This window comes from Dromaius novaehollandiae, chromosome 7 (genome assembly GCF_036370855.1).
Source record: "Dromaius novaehollandiae isolate bDroNov1 chromosome 7, bDroNov1.hap1, whole genome shotgun sequence".
NCBI classification, from domain to species: Eukaryota; Metazoa; Chordata; class Aves; order Casuariiformes; family Dromaiidae; genus Dromaius; species Dromaius novaehollandiae.
Window position 1 is genome coordinate 3,205,996 of NC_088104.1, and position 20,425 is coordinate 3,226,420.

General features: G+C 38.9%; 1 protein-coding gene across 1 annotated transcript in view; it reads right to left on the minus strand.

Moving 5' to 3' along the window:
* Positions 1 to 530: 530 nt before the first annotated feature.
* The window catches only part of KIF5C (kinesin family member 5C), a 95,082-nt gene continuing 75,187 nt past the window's right edge, over positions 531 to 20,425 (minus strand). The window contains exons 20-26 of the mRNA XM_026097578.2: positions 20,288 to 20,389; positions 19,609 to 19,669; positions 16,660 to 16,731; positions 15,413 to 15,517; positions 12,856 to 13,072; positions 11,772 to 11,885; positions 531 to 4,284 (exon numbers count right to left, since the gene is read on the minus strand). Of these exons, the coding sequence (XP_025953363.2) occupies positions 11,779 to 11,885; positions 12,856 to 13,072; positions 15,413 to 15,517; positions 16,660 to 16,731; positions 19,609 to 19,669; positions 20,288 to 20,389 (664 nt within the window). The 3' untranslated portion in view covers positions 531 to 4,284; positions 11,772 to 11,778. The remainder of the gene's footprint in view (positions 4,285 to 11,771; positions 11,886 to 12,855; positions 13,073 to 15,412; positions 15,518 to 16,659; positions 16,732 to 19,608; positions 19,670 to 20,287; positions 20,390 to 20,425) is intronic.

Consider the following 20,425-nt stretch of genomic DNA (forward strand, 5'->3'; position numbering starts at 1 on the left):
CACATGTGAGGAGTTTCCATTACAAGGCTAACTCTTACACTGCCCGGTCACGGGCAGAACTCCCTCCCCTGTATCAGAGATGCTGTACGTACGTGTTGTACAACCTGCAGAAGAGCTGGGGAGGAGTCGGTGACTGGCAGAGTCCGTGGCAGCAGGCCCAGCCTATGAAACTACACACTGACCCCGTTCCCCTCAGGGCCAGGCCTGCGTATTCCATTCTGTCAACAACGTCTAGCTGCTTCCCGGACAGTAGCGTCTCAAGGTTAGCACAGCTGAGGTACGGAAATAGTTCTAGCACATTTAAGGGGCCCTTAGGATACGAGTCGAGTCCCACCTGGGCATCCGAGCAGTGCCTCCAGCAGCCTCCCATCAGCAACCCCTCCGCACAGCTCCCGAGGCTCCCTGTGCAGCTTGGAGTGCAAGTCCTCTACTGAATCTGTCCTGTTTAACCCCTCATGAACCCGAGTGTCTCTCTCCATCGGTATCCGACCCCCTCTTGCCCATCTGGCAGTCACAAACATGCACACAAGAAAGTTTAGTTCAATTTTATTTTCCACTGTAACAGTTTTCAAATGATACATCATGCAGTCTGCCAGTGTATCCATCCGTCTTTGATAGAACTTCAGAACGGAGATAAAAGACTTATCTCCAAGGGATGGGGGAAGAAGGGTTCAGATCTGCTAGTAAGAGTTTAATACATTTCAGCATCATTTGATGCAATGGCAAAAAATTTCCCCTTGTTACCACCAAAACGTGTCCACAATTTATTTTTTCCTAAAATGAACGCTACTGTAAAGATACATAGAGCCCAGAGAATACACATCTGCAGTACACATTACACACTTTACAAACTAGACATGTATAATTCTACAGAATGCTTCAACCCCCATACTTCTCCCACAATGAAAAGTGTTTCAAATTGACAAGATTGTGAGAGCAAGACACAAACTTGTGGAGTGGTGTTCCATCCTGTATAGCAGATGTTGTCCAATGCATTTTTCAATTCATACAGTCGCATTAAAGGTGAACATCAAAGCAAGGGCAGATGAAGATTATCCTATTTATTTTTTTAATTCCCTTTAACTTATAATTGATATCTTCTTCATTTTCACAAGGTCTTTCTCCTCTAAACCTCATGCTCTCCAATAACAGAAATCTGGCTAGGCCTGTTCATTTGGGACCTGCGCAACCATTTGGTTTAACTTCTGACTTATTCAAATTAAATTTTAAGCTAAAAATAACTTCCAAGCATTTATTTCCAAGCCTTATTTATCATTTTTTCCAGGCAAATGTGAACCTTAATTCATTAGGCTTTATAAAATGAACTTTAAGAGTTATTTAAAAGGTTCTGTAGGCAGAAGTTACTGTAGTAAAGTCTGTGATTTATTTTTTAATTTTTAATGTATTCAGGATAATCCACTCTCACCCTTGTTAAGTAAAGTACAAACTTAAAAATATGTCAGCCAAGATCTTTCCAGGTTTTAAAAAAAACCCTTGCTTTAAAGAAAAGTCAATGAAATATGAATTCAAGGACAAACACAAGATATTTGAACTAATTCAATAAAAGAAGCTCAAGTGAGCAGGAAATAGTTGTTAATTATTAGCAAAGAGAACAATATACATTTTAGCTTCATCTTAAGTAAGTTTTCCATTCGTGAACAGTGTTTCCAACAAAATATGTCCCATGCATGACTTTAGATGTGTAATTTAATTTGCACTATAAATCACAATTTTAAAATTAAGTCTAGAATAAATATAAGAGAACATTCAAAGAATGAAGAAAGAAAAATTAAGATAGCATCAAGTAGTGGAAAATAGCAAGACAGGTTTTGAACTCTGCAGAGCAGATGTTTGGTTTTTATTTCTACATATAAATGTGCAAGACTTAAAAATGGTAGAAAAGTTGAATATATATTATGCAATACAAACTTAAACTGCCTAGTTAAAATAGGCTTGTAAAATAAAAATCTATAAGGAGAATAAGTGTAATTGAAAGTTATTTCCAATTTAGTAAATATCTTCTGTGTTCCTTTGAGCACTTCAGCATAACAAATCTTTTCAACATTTCAGTCACAGAAAGTTCTCTTGCAGTCTTGATCTCAAAGTTAGCTTGGAGAAACTTACACTGTTTTGGCTAGATGAACTGACTGGCTGATCAGCACTAGCGCAACTAAGAAATGTCAAAGCTAACTTATTCCTCAAGCTCAGGATAACTGTCTGAACTGTCAGATGTTAATGATGATGATATGGGGAACTCATGAAATTTTTTAAGCTAATGCTGCATTTAAAATGCAATTCTATAATAAACTTTGAATTTAGCTTACAGAACAAAAGTTTATAGTCTTGTATTTTCATTGTACAAGAAAACAATACAAAGTCTTTGACAGTAACAGTTTGGTGTTCCTTAAGATAACTGTTTTAGAACCAAAACAAGAGGATAATTATTTAGCTCATAATAGAAATTTCAGCCATGAACAGCTGATAGGAGAGTACAGACTAGTTCTGAATTAGCAATTTTGTTAAAGATTGCATATGGCAAGTTCACAGTTCATTTTTCTGGCAGTGCACATGCACATAAAGAAAAATATAAAACTTCAGAAGATACAAAATAAATTAAATACATGCAAATTTGCAACTTTGTTAAATATTTTTAGCAAAATGCTCCCCAAAATAGTGCAATGTTAAAAAAAAAAAGTTAAATTAATTCTAACTTCCTTGGCAACAACTGAGAGCTCTTAAATAATTTCAGTAGAAAAAAATCCAAAGTCAATTCACAATCTATCAAAAGATTTCAATTAAATTAAAGATTAAATACTTTTATGTCTAAGAGATAGACACGTTCAGAAATAAAAAATATTAATCTCAAATTAAATAAGAGCAAACAGCTGCCAAACAAGGCTAGGGGGATATACTCGGCTGTAACCTTCCTAAAATCCACACTTCTTTAAGACATGACATTGCATAATATGCACATTTGAAGATGAGGATATGTATGTGTGACACACAAGCGGTAGGCACACGTTAGGGCAGTAACTTCAGCCTGCCAGCCTAACTTCTCCCAGAATGATTCCAGTGCCCCCTTGCTGAGAAGATGGAAACTTTATATCTAGCACTAAAGAGATCCAAGAAAGGCAAGTGGTTTCATCATTTACTCAGTGAGCGTAAGTATACTATCCATAAGACAACCTGCATATTATAACTTGACAATATGCAAGCAATAAATACATTCTTTTCCCCTTGCAATATGCTGTTCATTTCTTAACACATATATTCCTAAACTTGGTCTGCAAAGGACAGCTTGAGTATATAACCCTCACCTCCTTTTGGACCCTCTATACATAATTTCTTTTAAGGTAGGGTCTCGGACTGTTCACTCCTGCACCTGAATTCCAGTGTGAACAGATCAGGGCTTGCCGAAGGCATGCGGGAAGGGAAAAGGAGGGGATGTCTGTCAGCTTTTCGGGGCAAGATTTCTGCAGCATTCTGAAAGCTTTCAAAATTTCAAGAGCAATGCTTACGAACACATGGCTAGCCATCACATTCCAGGAAAAACCACCACCGCAGGGAGAACTACAAGCAGCTCAGATCTTAATTTTAAGATAGGTCACACAGATATATTCATGTAACTACCAAACTTCAAAAACCTAGATCTATACTAACAGATTTCTCTGCATCCCATTTGATCTTTACCAGGTACTGCAATAGAGGTTATTTTATACAGTCCAAAGATTTTACCAGGATATTACAAATGGTTCTTTGGGGAAATTTACTTCCAAAAATGTAAGCAGTAAAATTAAACCATATAGCAGCACGTTTTCATCCCCTAAAAATATAAAATAATATGTATATTATACAGTAAATCAGTCATGACAGAGCACAATCACCTGCCTTTGATGGCACTTGGTCATTGAATAATTAATTCTTTGATGCCAGAAGTTGGGATTTACAGATGCAACAGAGTACTTCGAAAAGCATCAATCTGAGTGTAGAAGCCCCAACCTAACCAGCGCCAAGAGTCAAATGCAGTCAGTGAAATATTCTGGATGGCAGACTTCCTATCGTTACTTAGATGGTTATGTTAAATACATTGTACAAGTATTTGTCGAAGAGTTGAGCTGAGCACTTCTGTACACCTGGAGATCCTACGAAGCTCAGAGTATCTGGGACCAGTGCACTGCTGATGGCTGTAGGAAGCGCATGATGAATAGAACGTGGATCAGGTTGAAGAGGAAAAAACAAACTAGTGACTTAATGACAGTTCTTAACATGCTAAGTGGAATTGACCTGTCAAAAGAGAGCAAGAAAGTAATAATAATTAGTGGATGTTTTAGATTACAAAGCAGATATGCAACAAGGCAAATAAATACCTATACTTCACAGAAACTTGATATGAAGCAGCTAAATAGCTACAATAACAGCAGCGAAACTAGATTCAAGTGTAGCACATTTTTAATGTTTTCATGACCCTGACATGAAATCAGGGTCTCTGTTGCCAAGTCTCAGAGGAAAATTGTGTCAGATTTATCTTTAAAGTTACCAGCCCACAAATTGGCAGTCACAATGAAACAATTAGCTTGATGAAATTCATTCTTTACCACCAGTAAAATAGCATTATGGCTTCTCTAAATACATCCTCACACACTATCTAGAAGTCTAGCTTCTCCCGCCACCCCCTCACCCCAACTATCACTATATTCTTTTAATAGGATTTTTCTCTTCATGGGGAGGCACAAGGATATGCTGACAACTAAATGTGCATGCATATTCACAAAGGGATATGCAACAATAAACAGCTCTAAATAACATTACATATAAAATATGTATAAGGAACATAACTGCATTTGAGTTTGAATACATTTCAAACATATAAGATGAAAGGAATAATAATAAAGAAAAAAAAACCAACAAAATCCACAAACCCAAAGCAATCCTTCTGTTCCATATGTTTCCTGACAGAGAGGTGCTTTCCTGAGGTGCCAATATCTATCTCTGTATTCATATTATACAGACATCTTCCCCACTAAGATAATTCCTTCCAGAAGCAAAGTTCAAGGTAGTTTACCAAGTACAAAAGTGATTTAAAGTTGATTATAAAACATTGAAAAACACTTCTAAAAAATATTTTAACTACACATTTCTTATTAGTCACATGGAAAGCAACATAGACCATCTCCAGAGGTCCTTTCCAACCTCAACTATATTCTGTGATTCTGTAACATATAAGTAACTTTGAATTTGCTTAGTATTTTTCTTAAAACTAGTTTAATTAGCTAATACAAAATCAGCATTACAAAAATAGCAAAGTTTTGCCCTATTAAACGTTTTCATTTTCTTGTATGATTAGATAAAACAAAACTTGTTAACACTCAGAATCAAGTTAAAAAAATAAAATCGGTGCACTATTTTGTTTTGTTTTTTTAAGTTTACCCTGAATTAATGCTGGGATTTGTAGTTATCCCCTAGTTGTCATCCTCATTAACATCTCTAAGGAAACTAGGACGGTTTCCAATTCATGTCTCTTATTGACTAGCTTAACTGTAGCCTGGCTAGATTAGATAGAGATATTCATCTTGCTCAAGGATGGGGAGGTGCTGCGAACATATCGGAGACTTTAGGATAGAGGAATGCATACGGAGAAGAGCCTGCTTGCATAGTGTATTTATTTCATGCATACAGATCCCAGTGAAAGTAGCTTTAATAATTTCAGCAGACCACGACGGAGCATTAATGCTATTGTTAGCATATCTTCATTTCAATTCTTTTGTTCTCTTTCAAAATAAAGTATCAGACAAGTCTGAGCAAGTATTAAAAGGACAAGATAGGCAGATAAGCTTCCCTGAGATGTGAAACATGGGTGCAAACACATCATCAGCATATTTGGTTTTCTAAGTCTGCTCTTGGTCTGTGTCTCCAATGTTTCCACGCAGTGCGCCCAGCGTGTTGGTTTGCTTACAGGTATATCAATAGCAGGAGAGCATCCCGCAGGCTGCAGCTCAGGAGTTTAGAAAGGTGTTGCAAAGATGGACACAGCAAACCTGTAAGTTTGGATAAAGCACCTGAAGCGCTCTCTGACAAAGCGTCTCAAGTGTTTAACGGTATCATCCATACTTTGTCTTCTTTCTTCACAGTCAGCTGCCCCGGAGCTGTTAGTGTCCCTCTGGTGCATGGGTGGGGGCGAGGGGGGCAGGGGGAGCCTGGAGAAAGTCTCTTAAATCAGGGGCTGCAGAAGGACGGCACCGCTGTGGCTCACCCCTCCGTTAGCAAAGTGACAAGCAGGAGTGTGTCCTCTAGATGGGGAATTCTGAGCAGGTCATTTTATGAATGTAAAGGCAAGTTCAAAATGAACTGATTTATACTAACACAAATCTGACCACGTATTTTAAGCATGAAAATAATTCAACATAGATTTGTGCCGCTTAATCCGCTTTTCCTCCTTATTCACTACAATCTGGCAGTTACTAACTAGCACACTGGGACATTCAAGTTCTCAGACCCTACATTTACGCTTATTTACATTTCTAAAACTTATTACTACTATAGTTTTTAATAATTTATTAAAAATATCATATGAAACCAGATCACATAGTGATTTTGATAATTCTGTGCACTTTTTGACCTAAACTTTGTGAGGTAACAGGAGAAGCAGAAAGTAAAAATGATTTGTTTTGTCTGACTAAAGACAAATACATACTGTAGCTTTTGCTTTGTTTTTTTTCAAATGTTATTCGAAGAAAACCCTTAATATTAACCTTTTTGAAACCTGTGTTGTGTTTAGTTACATATCAAAACTATTCCCAAATATTTTATGTCCCACCAATATGACAGTATATAACTCAGTTCTCTAGTTAATCAGCAGAGAAACACATTCATCTACATTATGGGATTTGCAGCTATGCAGAATTCAGGAGAATTGTTCTTTAAAATATTGTTAGTGTAATTCTCTCCACAAATTTCAAAAACTCATTAAAAAGTTACACTAAAATATATTTCAACTATTTTTATTAAAACAGAATAGACTGAATTACGAGAGCTGACTCAGAACTGTGTTACAGAAATACACATTTCAAATCCCCAAGGCAGTCTTCACGAAACCCTGGCATAAATTCAGCTACAGTGTTGTAGCAATACTAGTGCCATCTTCTCACAGAAGTATACCACAACCCATGTCAAACACGACTTGTACTGCAGCAGTTGTCCTGTTAGCTGCACCAATGTAAACTCCCTTTTTCATAATTTCAGAGTATCTAGTTTTAGTAAATACCTCAGGTAAAAATTTCATTGCAGCTGTATTCGTGAAAATTTCTGCAATGTGGACGGAGTGAATAATTCTCTCTTGGAGATTTACAGACACTCCTTGGCCTACTGAGACTTGTGTTTAACCAACTACCAGCAATTTACAATTTTATGACCATATTTTATTAATGGCTGCATTTATTTCCTTCCTGTCTACTGCTCTTATTCATCGAATGCCAAGTTCTCTGGGGTAGAAATCATCATCTTACTGCACGTGCACTGCACACGGCACCTTCTTACTGCACGCACACTGCACCTAGGCAATACGGCGACAACTGGGCAGTCTGAACCTGGTCCAGCTTAGCTTTGTAGGCTTGCACAGGTTTGCAGAAGAAATTTCACCAGTGACCTTAGTCAACAGCAAAAGCAATACTGGCTGTTACTGATGGGGTAGAGTCTGCTGACTGGTCATCACCAACCAGTCTAACAGCAGTAAGTGGCCATCATGTTTACTGTGAAATGATGAATGAACTTAGCATAAATTTCTCATCATAGCATAATTTTTTCATTCCAGAGATAGGATATGTTACCTGACAGCAAACATTTACCTAGAAATCCCATTTTTATTTTACTGCTGTTAAATGAATGTAGAGGAAAGTTCTGTTCTTCTTCTTCCTCAAGTTCTTGTTCAAAAGAATGTGGTGTAATACCAGTCAACTATGTTATGAAAATAATCTGTATAAAAGTTGCCCTGCAAAAGTAATATGTTTACTAACACTCTTACTAAGGTCCCTGGGCTTTTATCCAAAAAGCTCAAAATTCAGATCACTATGATAGGCCCAAAATCATTTGGCAGCCAAATATTTGCAATTTGTAAACAATCTCCTTAACAGAAGGACCAAACTGTTTGAGAATTAACTTTCTTTAATTCTAAATTACATGCTGCCATTGCTACCTCAGAGAACCATATCTTAGGCTTTATAATTAGTTTTTCACCTCAGCTGACGTATAGATTTTTGCACAAATCTAGAAAGATCCATTGAAGAAGATAATAAATTAAGAATGGGCAGTGATTAGTGTCTTAAATGACTTCTTTATCAAAGAAATACATATATACACCTTACACCCATTGTCACCATTGCCAGCAACAGTACTTCTCTGAAGGTTTCCAGGGAGAAATGAAATAAGCTGTTCATCTGACTGATGAAAGCAAGAGAGGAACGTTATGATCAATTAAAAAACCAAAGCCAACACAAGCTACAACTTTTGCTGAAGAGCAAAACACACTTGCCTTATCACCTGGGAATTCAAGTGGGAAAATTTTGATTAACAGACTGGGGATGTTTCAATATGACTCACTGATTTACATGGCAGCTGACATTTTAGCAGCTTCCCTAGGAGACATGGAGACTTTGCTCTTAAAAGCCACCATTTCCAGTCATTTCCCACTCTACCCATATACACTTTTTTTTTTTTTTTTTGAATGGCTTCGTTCCAACCTGTCATGCTTTCATTTGTCTTTCATAATTTTTCCCCAATTTTCTCAGAAACCATCAATCCCTAAGTTTGGCCAGTTTCTTCAAGGATCTTCCTTCTTTCTCCTCCCCCCCCTTCATCTCTGAACTGGTCAGCAACATGCTCCAAGAGGTATCTGAATCTGCTTATCGTCCACTGTCCTCAAATATAATGCTCTGCACCTGAAACCATTCGAGAGACGTATGTCTTCTGATTGCCCTTTATTGGCATCCTAAGTCCTATCTTGTTTTATGCCCATCTGGTTTTAGTTTTATCTGTTTTGTTAATAAATCTTATTAAAGATCTACAGTTGTTTGCTTGACACATGCCTACACCTAATGTGTGGCCTGTTTGATTCTGATGGTTTTACTTTTATAGTAGATGGTGTCTTAAAGGCACAAACAGATGAGGCAGGTAGCAGCTTTTCTCCAAAGAGCAGTTATTATATGTTTGGAAATAGTTTACATGCCTTTACTGTACTCCTTTCCCTTTGCTCTTTCATAGAGGTGAGAATGCAATGAAGTAGATCGACACAGGTTACCTTGCCTATGAGACCAAAAAGCAAGCTTCAGTTAAGAATGAACTAATGCACAAAATCACTCAGCAAAGGCTTACTCTAATTCATCCACAGGAAAAATACATTGCTTGTAGCTACAGGGCTCAAGGAAAATAGTCAACAGAAACAATCCACACTGCACAATGAAAGCTTGAATGTGACATGATGGATGGTTTGCATGCATGCATGGCATGAAACATTCTCAAAAAAGAAAAAGAAAAAATACCCAAGAATGCTGAATGCCTAGAGGAAACCACATACTATCAGAAAAGAGTCATAAAACAGAATTAATCCTTGGGAGGAGAAAAAAGCCAAACTGGGAGGGAGAACTTAGCAGTCCACTGGCTGCTTTTCACAGCCACTTGCTAACTAGCGTCGAACTCTTAGTATGCTGTAGCAAGGCAGATAACAGAGGTAAAATATCTCAGAAATAATAAGCATTTAAAGAAATCTATGGGGGGACAGGTGAAGCAGTCTCATTGGAATATGCTGCTCATCTTTTCAGGATGAGATTTTGGTTTAGGGGAAAACAGAAAGCCTCAGGCCCCCTGCAATTAAAGTAAAATTACATTTTTAGCAGAAGAGAGTTGAATAAGAGTACCAAGCAAAAGAAGCAAAAGTAAAGTTTGCCAAGTTCTGACACTCAAATCTGGAGCGCTCAGTGCTGCTGCCAGCCCTAGCCGGCACGGCTGCTGCCGGCCTGTGCTTCACGGGCAGGCGGGTGGGCGCTCATGAGGCTGCCGGGGAGGGCCGAGGGAGAAGCCGGGGGCAGAAGCCCCCCTCGCTTGCCCTGTGGCTCTCCCTGCTGGGCCCTCATGGCTGCGCCTGTCCCACACTCGAGGGCAAAAAGGTAAAATGCCTTACGGACTTCTGGCCTCAACTGGTGTGTGTGTGTGGGGGGGGGGGGCACGATGTTAAAACTGGGAGAATTTAGGAAGAGCCACGTACAAGTCAGAGGTAGAATCATATCGGGGCGGGGGGGGGAAGCATGAAAGCTTACTTGGCAGGACAGCTGCAGGGAAGCAAGTCTACCAAATATCCTGAGTTTTTACATACCCTATGGCTGTGTAGAAAACCAGCTCACCTGTAAAAGTGTCTTTTCTTTTTCTTTCCAGTTTGTGCCATAAGTGACAGTACAGAAAAACTTCAGAGTACTAATGAAAGTGAAAATGCGTAATTTGCAGAATTTCTTTTAAAGTTTTTCAGAGAAACGAGCTATTAAGAAAGTTTCAGCAAAAAAAAAAAAAAAGCTTCAGATGTTCCAAGTAGAAGTGGAAATCCTCAAAATATTTCACTGACATTGTTAAAGAAACAAGAAAACCTATTTCCTATTCCACACTAAAATCAGCCATCCATTACCTCCCCCATAGTGCTAGTCTCAATATGAAGGCCTGCATTTACGATTGTCTTTGCCTTCCCGGAGGTAAACTGCAGATTGTGCCCAAGACAGTGGTCCACAGCCATGATGCTTTCCCTTCCGGTTACTGCAACTACAAGTGTTCAAGCTACATTAATTGCACCATTTAAAAAAAAAAAAGTTACTAAAGAATAGGTGCAGATTAAACAAAACAGCTCTCCAAGATGCTGTTTGCCAGTTGCCAGGAACTAATGCCATCTTCATCTTGCCATGGGTTAGCTTTGGCTTCATCAAGAAGCAGATTACCTTACTTCACTTCCTTCCATTTTACCCCAGGATCAAAAAGCTCTGCAGAAAAGCACAAAAGAGGCCTTCACAGAAGGGTATGATGCAGCAAATGGAAACAAAACTGTCCTGTTTTCCTCAGTATGACCACTGCCTGTTTGTACAAAATGTCACTTACAGGAAGTCCTCCAAGGTATGCACACGCTTGTGAAGAAACATGTCTACTGTGTGGTTCCATCTCTCAAGTAATATCTCACTCTGAAACCATGAAGATTTGAACTTCTAATGCTTTTCATTTTGAAACAGGCCCAGGAGAAATCCTCAGAACTTTGCAGATACAGTCTGCCATAGGCAGCTCCTGCATTGGCACAGAAGTGGCTGGTGACTCTTTGACTAGATAGAGCTACTGCCTTGTACTGGATTTACTAGAATTCCCTAATCTCTTAGGGAATATCATAAACAAGGAAACATATTCATGTTATGTAAAAGTTGAAAAGAATAGTTTCAGAAGCAATCTCTTAAGAATACCTCTATGTGCAAGTTTCACACCTCTATGCGCAAATTTCAGTACAGATTTGCAATAGCATTTCAGTTTATTAAGCAAGTCCGAAGTGATAAGAGTCATGAAAATGAAGTCTCATCAGCAGTCTGCAAAATATTCTTTCTAACAAGGTATTCAAACTACTAATTTTCCCAGCTAAGCTGTCAACAAGAAAGAATCCCACTAAAACTACAAAAGAAATTGGGTCTTCTAAAAGCGAGACTGAAATATAAGAAAACTAGGTGGTCACTGGAAAACAGATGAACAAGTTACTTTGGTCTTACTTCTTGTTTATTTAGTGCTGTGATAGTAGCTGGAGTTTGACATCCCTCCCCCTCGGATGGCATGAACAGCCGTTGGAGAAGACGCCGGGTAATGACCAGGGCGGATGGGCTTGGCTGCAGAATAAAAGTGGGAAACAAAACAAGATATTTAGCTTTCAAAGAAAATTTGTACCTCACCTTCTCCTCTAGTACAAAGCCCACTGTTTCCAGAAACGGCACTGTGCGCGGAACATAACATTCCCTCGCCCTGGCCAGCAAATACATCCATTTGCTGTTGGTGGCTCTCATGCACCATCTCATGCATTCTTCCTCTACAAAGATGATGGACTGACTATATAACACAGGGGCGTAATGACTCATTTGGTAATCAGTCATGTATTTTCTATGTCCTATTTCCTCCCATGACTATTTATATCACTCCAGAAGAAGCTGAGAAAGCTGCTGATGGCCTTCCAGGAGGGATAGCATAAGGCAGGAAACATTGTGCACTGCCCAGTTCTCTCTCAGGTTTTAAGGTGCCAGTACGAAAACATCACCATCCAAAACATAGTTCTTCTACTGCCTCAATAGAAAACCTGAAAAACTCTACCTTAAACACTGAATGTATGCACACATTCAACTTGCACTACACCGTCAGATATACCAAGCATCTGAGTTATACAGGAAAATACAATTACGCCACCCAAATTAAAGCATGGGGAGCAGTAAGCAGGAAGAGAGATAGATACAAGGGCCAGAAAGGCAAGGAAAGAAAGAATAGCCAATCAGTGTGTGATGGGGGAAGGAAGAAAGGTCAGAGACTAATTTGAAGAGACAAGTTTTCAGGTCATTAGAAGGGCACACAAGACCAATTATGCCATTTATTCACCAAGTTAAATAGCAGAGGGGCTTCAAACTTTAGGCGGGGCATAGTCTATTAAAACATTAAGGTTTTGAAGATTCTTGTACGCCAGAGGAGAGGGATGTCCAGTGGTTTGCCCTGAACAGCTGCTTTCAAAGCACTCTTCATTTAAAAAAAAATGAGCAAACAGGCCAACCGTGAAGTATGTGAGCAACCAGTAACCCTTTAGCTCTATGTCCTTACCAATTTGAGCAGAGTGTGCTCTCCGTGCCATGTTTTTGGCTCTTACAGCCTCCTTAATGCGATCTACCTCCTGCTGGTACCGCTTGCGATCTCGCATGGCATTCTCCTTGGCCTCCTTCAGTGCACTCTCCAGGGCCTTAACTCTCTCTGCCGTAGCTCTAAGTCGTTTTTCCAGTTTAGGAAGCTCACAACGAAGATCTGCATTATCACGTACCAACTGCAGGAAACAAATTTCAAAAACAGCCTGTGAGAAACTATGAGAAAGCCCTCTTACCATGGGGAGGCAGAACATGTCACTATTCCTTTTCATTGCTTGTGGGCATTTACTACAAATGAAAGAAACAATTTTTTTTTTCCCAGAAATGACTGTAAAAAGCCTGTCAGGGTGATTTACTTTTAACCATGTCATTTATTTGTCCAGCTGAGGTACAATATTCAAATTAAATCCTACAGGAAGATCAAAGAATGAGAGAAAGTTTATTCCATTAAGTAAAATTTCACACATCTTATCCTGAAGGGTGAGGGCCCCAGGACAAACACCCTGCTGCCGAAGAGCACTACTACAATATCAACTTCTCCAAATTCCAAGAGCCACAGCACAAACCTTGCATTTTTTCAGAATGCAGAAGCATCCAGCATTTTGCAAGTACGTAATCTCTCTTATGCAACTCTGAATTTTATGAACCTTAAATCTGAACCTAAGTAAAGTCTACCAATTGTCAGAATAACATTACCTTCAGCAATAGCCAAAAGGGAAGACTGATTTTTTGATAAATTTAAAATCCTCAGGCAAACAGAATTTCATTTGGAAAAATCTAGTACAATCTGTACTGAACAGATGATATTGCTACTAAAAGGTAGGAGATAACTTTTTCAAGGAAGTGATTCTCCCTTTCTGGAGTGAAAGGAAGAAAGTGGTTTAGCTACCTTATTAGTAATGGAGTAAAACAACAGCACATAACAACATTCACACATTGTTTGACAATCTAAGTGTTTTACATCTGCTAGGCCAGGCAGAGTGCCAGAAGAAAAGCAAAAACAAAACTAAAAAAATGTCACAGTATGCTGATTCTGGAAGAGTTGAACACTTACCATCCTGCTCTTATTTCAAATCATAACTATTTGGCAGAACATCATATTCAGATCAAGTCTGATATCTTTTTATCATCTCAGTTTCTTATGAGACATAGACTCCTAATTGTTTTTGAGTAAATATATGCTAATGAGAGCTATAAAAGTCCATATTGCAGGGGGGGGACAACAAACACATCCAAACAGCTAAGAAAAAAAAGAAGCATGAACTGAGTGCAAAAGAAGTAAAATGGAAAAAAGAAAAACATTATTAACAAGTCTTGATTTCCACATTTAGAAACAAGGTCTTCAAACCATCTGTTAACCAGGAATATTAAAATACTGAACCTTAACGGACACCTGCCATAGTCTGAAAGTGCTTGCTTTTTTTCTCACTTCTACCGGAATAAAAAAAACAGAACTCGGAGACCACTGTATCTTGCTAATAACAACTTCAAAAACTGTAATGGAGAACGTTATGTCACCATTCAAAAATGAAATCAGAAGCATCTTTTACTACTTTGTACGCTGCATCGGATAATGTGGGACAGTTCAAAAATATTAACATCTCACTGGGGGGAGGAAATTTACTTAGCGGAAGAAGCAATCCAGTCCAGTTTTATCTAATGAGGTACTGCCCAAATACATGCGCACACCATTGATATATACACATTTTCAGTAAGCAGAGAGTACGGCACTTTCCTGAACCTATATCCAAAATGCTTACCTACCACACATCCCCTCCACCTCCCACTTGTTAGGTCGGTATATAAGGTGAAAGGCTCTCTACGGCCCTTGGTTGCTCTAAGCCGCAAAATTTCAAAGGAAACAGAAGCTATAAGAAACAGGGGAGGAGAAGAAGAGGAACATGCCTGGAACAGGCCAACCTCAGTGTTCCTGGAGGGTACCAGCCCTTATGCTGCACAGAGAACATTTATTTCTTTGCTTTCATATTCTGCTGATTGCTCTACTGACTCCCAGGGTACCTCTAAGCTGCTTTAGACCAGGAGTCAAAACTGGGGATATTACAATGCATCTAAAACCAGGAATCAGCACATAACACAATAACAAACATTTTGTTCTGTATTTTATGCATTACACCAATACACTAGCAGTTGTCAAAACTCCTAGAACCTATTTTCCTAGAGAAAAAATAACAGTAATTTAACACATTCATGTGAAGTAGGGCTAGTGGGAAGAGCACCTCTGACACCAGCTCTTAACACTAGTAATTTTAGTTGGGAACTGTAGGTACCGTTTCCTCAGACAATAACTACAGGTCACTTTCAAGAATTATCCTCTTGAACATACAAAAATATGAATTAAAATAAGAGGTAATTTGTCATACTATGGAACAGTGATCCAGTAAAAGATGTTCCTGTGGCTGAATTTTCAGAAGCAATCATTATTAAAATCAACAAAAAGGCACAATGGCTTTTTACTTAACAGTAAATAGGCAGTAGAAGGAAGAAAACTGAGCCCCTACCTGTTTGTGAACCTTTGTAAGTTGTTCCAGGTTGTTCTCAAGAAAGGAAATTTTCTGCTTCTGCGCAGCGCTTCCACCTCCATCGTCACTGTCAAGTTCAACACTCTGCACAGGCAGAAAGTTCCAGAACTAAGTAAAGCCACGCAGAAACACAACCAGAAGCTCAGACATTTTGCAATTTTAAGCTTCCCAAAGGCAGAAAAGTTTTCTAGAATCCCAAATTAAAGAGAATTTATTTTACCTGTTGATTTCATATGTAAAGAGCCACATTCTCCTCTACCTAGAAATAAACTTTCTTACAGAATAATTAGGTGGGGACCCTGAACAGGAAAATCATAGATTTTCCAGCTGGAGTACACCTGTCTGCTACCGACATCTCCAGATCGCAGCTCCGCTCCCTTGGCTCCTACCTGCCAGTCTCCTGTTACATCCATCAGGCTCCAGCCCGGCGCTCCATGATCCTGCAGCCCGTGCTACCTCAGTCCCACTCCCACCACGGGGCCGTACGAGCTCCAGCACTGGCTCCTTACGGAGCAAGTATGGAGTGCCTAGTACCGAGGCAAGCAACTGCTAGTTAGTGGTACCGCCGCCCTGCATGACTCTGACCCCGAGTCATGACAGTCCTAGGGGGTTTTTTTTTTTGGTTCTGGATTATTAAACCAAGTAGGGGGTTTCAACAATTTACATAGAAAGTACAAAAAACTCTTCACAAAAGCCACGCTAAAGAACTGAAAAGCGTTGCGAAGTCTTTCAGTGTTTATGCAACTTTTGCCTCTTCCTCAACAGTTAAAAATACATGAAAGTCTGCTGAGAAAGAGCACGTTTTGCTCAGAGATTGTCTCACAGGTAGGCCAAATAACAATTTTGCCCAGGAAAACGCTGAGTAGGCGCAGCATTCAGGGTAGTATATGTTAGTGCAAGTTTCTGGTGCATACTGAATGACTGCTGGTATCCATTATACCATCTCTCAGAATTCAGCAACTGAACTGAATTGGATCAGACCATTCCACTTAATTACTAAGGCTTTTCCTTAACAAATTAGGACCAAACAAGAGCTAAAGCCTGGATAAACATCAAAACAGTCTTCATCTTATTATTCACTATTACTGAAAAAGACAGTATCTCATTTTGCACAACAAGGACTAAGGGCTTCTGGTGAATCATGAAAAGGCGGCAAAAAAGCATAAAACCCTAGTTCAAACCAGTATATTCTGTTAAAATGAAATTCAAGTGAAATTCAAACTTACTTTTTTAACTCGAGTAGTGAGGTCTTGAACAAACAGTTTGCGTAGGTTGTGGAGGGTCTGAAGTTCTCTTGCCTGGAATCAAAAGTAGAAAAAAACCACAAAACAATAATAAGGCATAGGAGATGCTCTGGGGTAAAACTTCTCTTCAGACTTGAGTAGATATTATGACTTTAATGTGATTTACTTATAGAAGTGTACCTGCACGTACATGTCTACTTATGTGTATGCGTTGGCTGTTCAGGCAGCCTACAGTTAACCAGTTTGCAGAAAAGCTGCTAAAACTGCTGACCCAAATTACAAGCTCAGACATAACAGGCATACTGTTCACCTTCCCAAGACCAGCAGAAACCATCACTGCAAAACAGTGTCCTCTATACTGTACTTCCTACGTGCACTTCCACGTCAGCAGAAGCTTCCACAACAGCACAGGAGACCACCACGCTGTACTATGGCTCCAACAAGCATGAGCTGGGAGAGCAGCTACCTTACCTGTGCGCTAGCACACACTCTTCCTCACAGACCACCTCCCATACTTTCCAGGGTATCATCATAAGCTATTTTACCAACAACAAACCTACTTCTGGAAATGCATCCACTGTATTTTGGGGTGAGGAGAAACAACAACAGCAGAAAGCTGACATCTTGTAAATCAGCTGTGGTTATGCATATCCAGCAAAGTGAAAAAGCTTTGGATTCACTGGATGGCAATTTCATTGACCAGGCCTGCAGGCTCATCCGTAGCTACTGAGGATGTTGAAGTACTTTTCAAGTTTTGGGAGAAACACACGCTTTCATAGCTTTAGTTTTATCTACCTCTCAGGCTCAGCAAAATAACCTCCTTATTCCACACTGGGGGTATGTTACAAGAAGTAGGAACCCTCCACCTACACACTGAAAAGGACAGAAAAATGCTGAATCATTTGCAGGAAAGGAAACCATTTGGTTAAACGGTTCGCTCTAATCCCGTATTTCGTAGATGCCATACTGAACAGAACCATCTTCCTCGAGTTTGTGAGAGCAACCTCAGCTTTTCCATTTTATTCTTATCTACTCACACACAGGAATTTAAATCAATCACTCAATAAGCACCACCAGGACTACAAGCCTGTTTTTTATCTTTATCTCTCAAAAGGAAAACTGATCAAAAAAGAGACAGTACCGCGATAGGAACAGCAGAGCAGCTTCGTTCATGGAGTACAAAATGATGAGAAACCACGCATTATAAGCACAGCTTATTTAAGCTTATTTATTTACAAAAGACTCTGCATTCAGAAGATGTCCTGGGGGCCATTCTCATACGAGCAGAGCCTCCCAGAGCGCTCAGGTTCAGATGTGCTGCCCAAGCAGATCTCCTAACCCAACTCCCTGCCATGGGCCCCCTTGGTTTTCCTTCAGGAGAGGAATCCAAGGACAGTCCCTTACCTCACCAGCCCAGTAGTGGGAAGAGGACAGGTCAAAGCAAGATCGGCACTTGTGGCTCCACAGAAACTATTCTTCCTCTTGTCCTTCTCACAAGGATAATCCAAAAGACACACAAATCCTACAGGAGGCTGATACCTCCCTAGACAAGTGTGTTGGGTGAGCCACCACTTTGCCTAGACTTCCTGTTTCAGTAATTATTAAAACACTAACAAAGTGAATAAAATTTTGAACATAAGATAGTTCAAAAGATCTTTATTTAAAAGTTTTTTTTTTAAAAAAAAAAAGAAATCTGGGTTTCTGCAAAGTGACTATATCATACTGCCTAACTCTGCTTTCTAGTTGCCTTACTCATTCAGTGCACAGGGCAAAAAGAAAGTCTTTAGAACGCACAAGCTATGTGAGCAGCTGAAGAATACTGCTCACTTCAGAAGGCTAGTTAAATCTCTCCCTCACAGGAATTTGTTTAAAGAGGGCTTATTTCTGGGGAAGCTATCAGCAGCCAGAGCTGAAAGGACCAGAACTGTTCAGCTTCAGAATAAAAATAATCAGATTTTTATAAGTGCTGAACTCCTACTGACCCTGAGGCCACTATAAGCCTAATTTTTTGAAGTATTGTACAGAGGAGAAAAGGCTGTTTTTGGGTTCACAAACATATTTTGCATACTTAATCAGTATGTCTTATACTAACAGGTATAGTTATTCAAAAATGAAGTTCTATTACTAAAAATTAAGGTTTAATAAAGACAATTTTTCCTCTCATACTAATGAAGTAAATGCAGGTACAAAACATAACTCACCATTCAGTTTTCAGTGTGTGTTCTAAACTAACACTGGTAATCTAATTTTTGACTGAAGTTTTCCTGTACAACAGGAAATGCATAAGGGGTAGGAGAAAAATCAATTTTCATAGTTTTTTTCCACAGGTTCAAGCATCAACACATGAATTTAGCACATTATGCTAGCACAAATAGATAAATAAACAGCTATATTCTTGACTAATTTTTGAGACCTTTGAGAAAGCTTGTATATTTTATGGACAGAGAGAAATGTAGCTTCCAACAAGACTGTGCAGCAACAATTAAGACTGAAGTCATCCATCAAAAAGAGTAGGCTTTTAAAACTGCCAGCACAGTATTATATTCCTTTATAAGCCATTACACTGGTCATATTAGAGATAGGTATATATCAGGTCATTGTAGCTACATTGTATTCAGTACACTGGCTTCTCCAGGTAAGTTAAAAGAACAAGGACTGCAGAACAAATAGTGCCAGTAGATTTAATAGTGATAGCTTAATTCACAGGGGGCAACAATATTTAGGTGAGATTTTAGTAATATTTAATCTTAAATTCTGAGGTTCAATTTAATAATTTCATAAAATGCACAAATTTAGACTATTCTAAACTGGTCATTTTCTTGAACACAGACAAATGTGTTTTGGCAATATATCAGTGACGAAGACCGGGGACGGGGGGGGGGGGGGGGGGGGGGTGAGGGTGGAGCTCAATAACTTGTAATTAAGACATACCACAGTTTCCTCCAGCCCCTTGAGATCTTCTCTTGCTTGTTCCCTTTTATCATTCAGCAATCTACAAAGATCACAATATTAAACACAAATCAAAAGTATGAAAGTCTCATGAGACAGAAGAACATCAACCAACATTTGAGTACATCTGCTGATTTGAGCAAATTGTACCTCTCTTTGCACATCTAATTATTCCTTTGACTGTCCACTGATATGCAGCTTTCTCATAACAAACAGCTGAGCCACCACCTCCATTTTGGCAAGCATTTATGACCACATATGAAATTTTCTCTCTCGTTTCCAGGAAAGGCATTTTCCTCACACATCTAGCTTATTAGAAACATAAATACCTTTTTTCTTTTTTGGTTTTATTATGCAATAAGGAACAGAGGATTGATGAATTGCTATAACATTTCATAAAATTGGAGCTCTTAAATACATACATATACATACACATCTATATATCTTTCAGCAGCTACCAAATCTACCAGTAAATAAGCCTATGATGTAACCATATGGAGTAATTGGTAAGGATTTATTAACAGTGCATGGTGACATTTTAACAAAATGATATCTTCAGTGTGAATATTTTGATACAAATGCTTCTCACTAGGCCATCTCCTGTGGACATATTAAAAGACATTATATTCAAGGACACCAGATGAGAAAACTGTTGACTTACATGAGCTTTTCTAATTTCATTTCTCTTTCCTGGTCCTCAATTTTTAATTTATCATAATCAGCAGTCAATTTCTCTTGTTCCAGTTGCAGCTTCTGATTCATACTAGAATGCAAAAGGATGAAAGTCAATACAACTCAG